Source organism: Chrysochloris asiatica, unplaced genomic scaffold (genome assembly GCF_000296735.1).
Source record: "Chrysochloris asiatica unplaced genomic scaffold, ChrAsi1.0 scaffold00137, whole genome shotgun sequence".
In the NCBI taxonomy this organism is placed as follows: Eukaryota; Metazoa; Chordata; class Mammalia; order Afrosoricida; family Chrysochloridae; genus Chrysochloris; species Chrysochloris asiatica.
In genome coordinates this window covers 8,664,362-8,672,306 of record NW_006408655.1, presented here as the reverse complement: position 1 = coordinate 8,672,306, position 7,945 = coordinate 8,664,362, and the positions used below count along the sequence as shown (strand labels likewise).

Sequence of the window (7,945 nt, the reverse complement as noted above, 5' to 3'; positions counted from 1 at the left end):
AAAAGCCTTCGCGTAGTCAATAAAGCATAGGTAAACATCCTTCTGGTATTCTCTGCTTTCAGCCAAGATCCATAGGACATCAGCAATGATATCTCTTGTTCCACAGCCTCTTCTGAATCCAGCTTGAACCTCTGGAAGTTCTCTGTCAATGTATGATTGTAGCTGTTTCTGTATTACCTTGCATAAAACTTTACTCACTTGCGATATCAAAGAGATTGTCCAATGATTTCCGCATTCTGTAGGGTCACCTCTCTTTGGAATGGGCACAAATATTGATCTCTTCCAATCAGTTGGCCAGATAGTTGTCTTCCAAATTTCTTGGCAGAGATGAGTGAGTGCATCTTGTGCCACCTCACTTTCTTGAAGGATTTCAATTTTTATTCCATCAATTCCTGGTGCCTAAGAGGTAGCTATGTGTTAATGGAAGGAAGGGCCTGATGGAAAGGAGAAAGGAAGCCCTGAAGAAAGAAGGGAGTCCAGAATATCTAAGAATTGAAGGATGTATAGTGAAGTGCTGAAGTGCTGAGATCAGGAAACCTGGCTACATTTAAGGTCAGGAGGAAGGAGCAGGGAGCAGACCCCATAGGGCCTTATTAGCCATTTTAATAGGTTTCTCTTTATCTTAAAAGCAGTGGGAGGAACTGAATGGCTTTAGAAGGGAAGTGATGTCATACTTGTGCTTTCCAAAGACGTCATTGGTGGACATGTGGAGAGTGGGTTTGGTAACGAGCAAGAATACTTGTTTGTGAGTATAACACAAATGAGAGATGATGGTAAACTGACTCCTGTGTAGGCAGAAGGAATGGAGAAAAGAAGAAGGACTGGAAGAGCATTTAGAAGGCAGGATCAACAGGACAAGGTGATGGAGAGCAGAGAGGGATGTGTCCAGGGAGGTTTCTGCTTTCCACGACTGGAAGGATATTAATTCCCTGAGACCAGATGCGCACAGTAGGAGAGGATGCGTCAGGCTTGGTGTAGATACCTAATTCTAACTTCCCCTCGCCTCACCTACACCTATTCAGAAAACAACGGAGCTTACCGGTTCTGTTCCTTTTTCTCTTGTGACATAGAATTGCTCTGGGGTCAGTTTCTTTTGCCACTCACTCTTGGAAAGAGATGGCTCACACTTTGTCAGAGACCCTGTATTGTAAAAAAAAAAAAAAATTAAGCCAAAAAAGCAGAATGAACTTTTCATCTTTAGCTTTTCTCTTAAAGTTCAGTTACCCCACAGATTAAACCAATCCCTTCTCCACTCTCTCCCACTCTCCTTCTTTATCTTCATGAGGGACCAGAAAGCTCAGGTACAAAATGTCTTAATATACTCATTAGTTTAATATGAAATTAGTAATAAGGAGAGAACCAATTATCTGGTCTTCCTGGGGTAATGAAGCTAAAGAGGCAGCTGAAATAAGAAATTATGCAGAATAAATTCTCCTTAGGTTCCTATAGGGAGCAGTTGATCCTCTCTTCTGTCACTAGTTTCAAAGGGGCATTTCTGGTCAGGATACAGCTAGGAGTAGTTGAATGATTTGATAGGAAAATAGTATTGAGCTAGTGGTTTATTAAACTCCTCTCCCTTGCAGGTTTACAAAGATAGTTCTGCTTTGGTTTAGCATTTGTTGTTGTGAAGTGCCGTTGTCAGTTCTGACTCAGCGACCCTGTATAGGGTTTCTGAGGAGCAGCTAGTAGGTTTGGACTGCCAACCTAGTAATTCCAAGTCCAGTGCTATTCCTACGGAGCCACACCTGGAGTCTTTTTCAAAAAAACCTCTTGTGTGGAAAAAGAAGAGCTCCTCTAGGCCACACCTGAAAGGGAAACTAAGACCTTCCACAATCTACGATGGTTCATGAGTTTTGTTCTTACTTTGTTTCTTTTCTTCTGCTGCCTTTGGTTTCTATCATAATACTTTTGCTCTGGTAGCACAGTGGTTAAGAATTGGGCTGCAAACTGCAAGGTTGGCAGTTCGAACCTACCAGCTGTTCCACGGGAAAAGGATGAGGCTTTCTGCTCTTGTAAAGCTTTACAGCCTTGGAAACCCTGTGCAGGGTCGCTATGAGTCAGAACCGACTCCACAGCACATAACAACAACAACTTTTACTCCAGCAGTATAAATAAAAGTGATATATTCTTTTTGTAGCCAAAAGGGAGCAGGAAGCCCAGCATACACACTGGTACCGTTAGGTGAATATTGAATCAATGTTCAACTCATAGCAACCAGTACCAGATTATTCAATGAGCAAGGTAAACATGGGTTTGCTTGTGCCTACTTAGTAAACTATAATAATCAACTTCACTTTTCTTTTTTTTTAACCACAGCAAAGATTCTACTTTTAGGTGTGGCTGACATCTGTCCTTCTCCCAACTACAAAGGAGTTTATTTGATGTGAAAGCCATGTGAAATTATTCACCACAGATTAGTAAATAAACACAAGTAAACCCATCTTGACTTTGCTTTTTGGGTAATCTGCTCCTGATAAAGAACCCACGTGACAAAGCAGACCTTCCTGCAGGATTTTCTCTGTCTTTTCGGGAGCAGATTCCTAGGTCTGTCTCCTGTGGAGCCCTGGGTGGGTCTAAACTACCAGCTTCTAGGTTAGCAGCTGATTGTCACCCAGCCTAATGTGTGATAAGTTTTTTTGTTGTTGTAATTAAGAATATACAGCAGCAAAACATATCACTTGAACTGTTTCGGCACGCATAATTTAGTGATGGTTACATTCTTTGAGTTGGGTTGGGCAACCATTCTCACCCTCTTTTTCCTGAATTATCTCTCCCCCAGTAACAGAAACCCACAGTCCTGTAAGGTTTCTAGCTAACCTTTTGAGCTGCTGGCATCAATTTGATCTCATATAGACAGTTCTTAAAAGAGCATAATGCTCAAGGCAGACTTTTTTAAACTAGTTAACCTAAACTGTTGCTCAATTTTAAGATAACTTCAGGGAATGTTTTGGGTTCAAGTTCTGAAGATTACTTCAGGGTAATAGCTTCAGCTCAGTGACTCCAGAGAGTCTACAGTCTATGAAAATCTGAAAGCCCATTCAGCACTTTTCCCCTTTTGATCAGGACGCTTCTATGGAATTTTTGGTCAAAATGTTCAGTAATGGTAGCAGATCACCCTGGTTTCATGGCAAAGGAGGCAGTTATTCATGGAGGCAATTAGTCACACATTCCACATCCTCATATTCCTTACTCTTCTTCCCTCTCTGTTGCTCCAGGTGAATGGAGATCAATTGCTGTGCCTTGCACAGCCACTTTTAATACCTTTTAGTGCCTTGCATGAAAGCTTTTACAACCTTTTAGTACACTCCAGAGTCCTGGTGTAGCACCTAGGATAAGCACTCAACCTCAAGGTTGGTTTGAACCTTCAAGGTAGGTAGTTCAAACTCACTAGCCACTCCCTTTCAGAAACCCTACACAGGGTCGCTATGAGTCCGAATCAACTGAGCGGCACTTTACAACAACAGTACTATGCAATGAACTTAGAGGTAAAACAGAAGCACTAAACACATTACTAGGCCAGTTAACTGGGATGTCCCATGTTTAGGAAACCATGACCCTAACCCTCAAAACCAAGGAATCAAAGCCCAGGAGGTGTTTGGTTGTACATAAGCAGCCTTACTAAAGAGCAGCAACTCATTTTTTTGTCATTGTAAATATGTCTATAACTTTTGTTGATTCACATTTTTAAGGTATACAACTTATTGACAGAAGTTACAATAATTAGTTTGATCCTTAGTGTGATTTTTCCATCACTGTTAATTCCCTCTGCCCCTTTTCCCCTCCTTCATACAACGGGTGGCTGCTAATAAACTTTACTCTCTACATTTGCCTTCTGTTCTCCTGTGTGAGGTCATACAGTAGTTGTCCTTTTGTGATTAGCTTATTTCACTCAGCATAATGTCTTCAAGCTCCAGCCATACTTTAATGTGAATCAAGACTTCATTCCTCCTGTTATTAAGTGCCTTTGAGTCAGTTCCGACTCATAGCAACCCTGTATAGGGTTTCCAAGGAGCAGCTGGTGAGCTTGAACCCCTGACCGTGTAGTCCAGCGCATTAACCCGCAGTACCATACCAGGATTCCTCATTCCTCTGAGAAGTATTTCATTGTACGTATGTACCGCATTTGGTTTACCCATTCATCTGTTGATGGGCATGTAGATAATTTCCACCTTTTGGCTATGTGAATAGTACTGCAGGAAACACTGGTGTACAAATCTCTTTTTGAGTCTCTGCTTTCAAGTCTTGTGGATATACATAGTGAGAAGGGGCAAGGGGTAGAGAGACTTCAAAAAGTTTCTGGAAATGGAATTGAAAGACAATGGAAATTTTCCATGAACTTTTGAAGTCCCTTGTATGTTGAGGAGTGGAATTTCTGGGCAGAGCCTGTTTTAGTCATTATAATCTGTCCTTCAGTCTGTGTGGCAAGGAGGATGGGATTATGTAGATTGTCTTCCTTTAGTCAGGGCATCCCCTTCACAATGGGAGTGAGGTCAGTCCACCCAGACCATAGAGTCTAACTAATTAGGGGGTGTTGTTAAGTTGTTAAGTGCCGTGGTGGAGTCAGTTCTGACTGATAGCCACCTGTATAGGGTTTCCAAGAAGCAGCTGATAGATTTGAACTGTCCACTTTGTGGCTCACAGTCCAGTGCTGGTCCTATTAAGTGATGGAATGGTTGTTGGTAAAGTAATCACACGGCCTACTGGGTACTTGTGAGAATCAGATGAGGTCATGGATCTGAAGACAAATGTTAGGAAAGACAAAGCACCCACAAGCCTAGTTTTTTTGCTACTCAGAGTCCTCCCAGAAAAGACTGTAAAGCTCTGCTGGTCATCCAGGAAAGGAGGTCGCTCCCCTCTTAAAACCTGTGAGCATGAGCCTTTAAAATCCTAGTCTCCAGTTCTGCATCCCTGGTCTCCTGAGTCCCAGCTTCACTACCCCAAGTCAGCTGGAGACCACTCGAGTTAGAACAGCTCCAGGGCAGGGACATGATCAAGCATCTGTGTGGAGATTTTCTGTTGTTGATGTGTGTCATGGAGTCAATTTTGACTTGCAGAGACCCTTTATGACAGAGTTGACCTGCACATAGGGTTTCAGAGTCTGTAATCCCTGGGATCTTTTCTCCCTGGGGTTGCTGGGTGGATTCCAATCACCAGCCTGTCATTAGCAGCTAAGAGCTTAACTGTTATACCAGCAGGGCTCCTGCTTACATAATAAATGTTTCAAATCATCTAACATTAAGAATTTGAACAAATTTTACACTCTGTCCAACTCTTCAACTGACAAATAAGAAAAGAGAGGCCCAAAGAATTAGTTACTTGTGCATAACATCAGAGAAGAAACACTAAACACCTGTTGTTGTTAGGTGCCATCAAGTCAGTACTGACTCATAGAGACCTTATGCACAGCAGAATGAAACACTGCCCGATCCTGGGCCAACCTCACAACTGTTGCCACACTTGAGCCCATCGATGCTGCCACTTGGCCAATCCATCTCATTGGGGATCTTCCTCTTGTTCTCTGACCCCCCACCTTACCAAACATGATATCCTTCTCTAGTGGCTGGCCCCTCCTGACAATATGCCTGAAGTATGAAAGATAAAATTTGGCCATCTTGGCCTCCAAGGAGAACTCTGGCTGCACTTCTTCTAACACAGATCTGTTGGTTCTTTTGGCAGCCCATGGCACTTTCAATATTCTCCTCCAACACCATAAATCAAAAGCATCAATTCTTCTACGGTCTTCCTTATTCACTGTCCAGCTTTTGCATGCGTATGAGGTTGTTGAAAATACCATGGCTTGAGTCAGGTGCACCTTAGTCCTCAAGCTGACATCTTTGCTCTTCAACGTTTTAAAAAGGTCATGTGTAGCAGATTTGCCTAATGCAATACGTCATTAGATTTCTTGACTGCTGCTTCCATGAGTGTTGATAGTTGATCCAAGAAGAAAGAAGTCCTTGACAACTTCAATCTTTTCTCCATTGATAAGAATGTTGTTTATTGGTCCAGTAGTGAGGATTTTTGTTTTCTTTACATTGAGATGTAATCCATACCAAAGACTGTGCTCTTTGATATTCATCAGTAAATGTTTTAAGTCCTCTCCACTTTCAGCAAGCAGGTTGTATCTTCTGCATATCGCAGGTTGTTAATGAATCTTGCTCCAATCCTGATGCCACATTTTTCTACATAGAACCCAGCTTCTAGGATTATTTGCTCAGCATACAGGTTGAATAAGTATAGTGAAAGAATACAACCTTGTTGCACACCTTTCTTAATTTAAAAAAATTAAGTGTTCCCATGTTCTATTTGAACAACTGCCTCTTGGTCCAGGTGAGCACAATTAAGTGTTCCGGAATACTCATACTTCACAATGTTGTCCATAGCTTGTCATGATCCACACAATTAAAACCCTTTGTGTAGTCAATAAAGCACAGGTAAACATCTTTCTGATATTCTCTGCTTTCAGCCAAGATCCATCAGACATCAGCAATGATATCTCTCGTTCCATGGCCTCTTCTGAATCTGACTTGAACCTCTGGAAATTCTGTCAATGTATGCTTGTAGCTGTTTCTGTATTACCTTTAGTAAATTTTACTCACATGGGATATCAAAGAGATTGTCTGATGATTTCCACATTCCATTGGGTAACCTCTCTTTGGAATGGGCACAAATATGGATCTCTTCCAATCAGTCAGACAGATAATTGTCTTCCATATTTCTTGGCAGAGATGAATGAGTGCCTCTTGTGCCACCTCACTTTCTTGAAAGATTTCAAATTTTATTCCATCAATACCTGGTGCCTTGTTCTTTGCCAATTCCTTAATGTACCTTGGACTTCCTCCCTCAGTATCATTGGCTCTTGATCATATTGTATCTCTTGAAATGGATGAATATTAACCATTTCCTTTTGGTACAGTGACTCTGTGTATTCCTTCCATCTTCTCTTGATGCTTTCTGCAGCATTCAATAATTTGCCCAGAAAATCTTTCAATAACGAAAGTCGAGGCTTGAATATTTTCTTCAGTTCCCCTAGCTTAAGAAACGCTGAGCGTGTTCTTCCTTTTTGGTTTTCTGATTCTGTATCTTTGCACATTTTGTTGTAATATTTGGCTTTATCGTCTCAAGCTGATCTTTGAAATTTTCTGTTCTGCTCTTGGACTTCCTTATTTCTTCCATTTGCTTTAGCATCTCTACACTGGAGAGCAAGTTTCAGCGTGTCTTCTGACATCCATTTTGACCTTTTCATTCTTTCTTGTCTTCTTAATGACTTTATGCTTTCTCCATGTATAATGTTATTGATGTCATCCCACAACTCTTCTGGTCTTCAGTCTTTAGTGTTGAAAGTATCAAATCTGTTCTTCAGTTGATCTCTAAATTCAGGTGGGATATATTCAAGGTCATATTTTGGCTCTCGCGGACTTGTTTTCATTTTCTTCAGCTTCAGTTTGAATTTGCATATGAATAATTGATGGTCTGTTCCACAGTCTGCCCTGGCCTTGTTTTGACTGATGATATGGAGCTTTTCCATCATCTCTTTCCGCAGATGTAGTCAATTTGAATTCTATGTATTCCATCTGGTGAGGTCCATATGTCTCTTATGCTTGTTTAGAGTAGTCTCTAAACACCTGAGATGTCATCTACTACACCTCAAGCATAAGGAGCTCAGTAGCGTAGTGGTTACGAATTGGGCTGAGACCCGCAAGGTCAGCAGTTCAAAACTACCAGCCGCTCTGCGGGAGAAAGATGAGGTGATCTGCTCCCGTAAAGATTTACAGCCTCAGAAACCCTGTTCGGGGTCGCTATGGGTCGAAACCGACTTGACGGCACTTAACAACAACAACAACACACCTCAAGCATGTCAGAAAATTGTATTTGAACTTAATTTTCAGTTGAAAGAAAAAAAGTTCTAAATAATCCTTCAGCAAGAAAAAAAATGTATCTTTTATTA

The 7,945-nt window shown here is 41.4% G+C and overlaps 1 protein-coding gene across 1 annotated transcript in view; it reads right to left on the bottom strand.

Moving 5' to 3' along the window:
- Window positions 1-7,945, bottom strand: part of MSRB2 (methionine sulfoxide reductase B2) — a 56,222-nt gene that overhangs the window by 36,364 nt on the left and 11,913 nt on the right. The window contains exon 2 of the mRNA XM_006869911.1: window positions 1,040-1,140. Within this exon, the coding sequence (XP_006869973.1) occupies window positions 1,040-1,140 (101 nt within the window). The remainder of the gene's footprint in view (window positions 1-1,039; window positions 1,141-7,945) is intronic.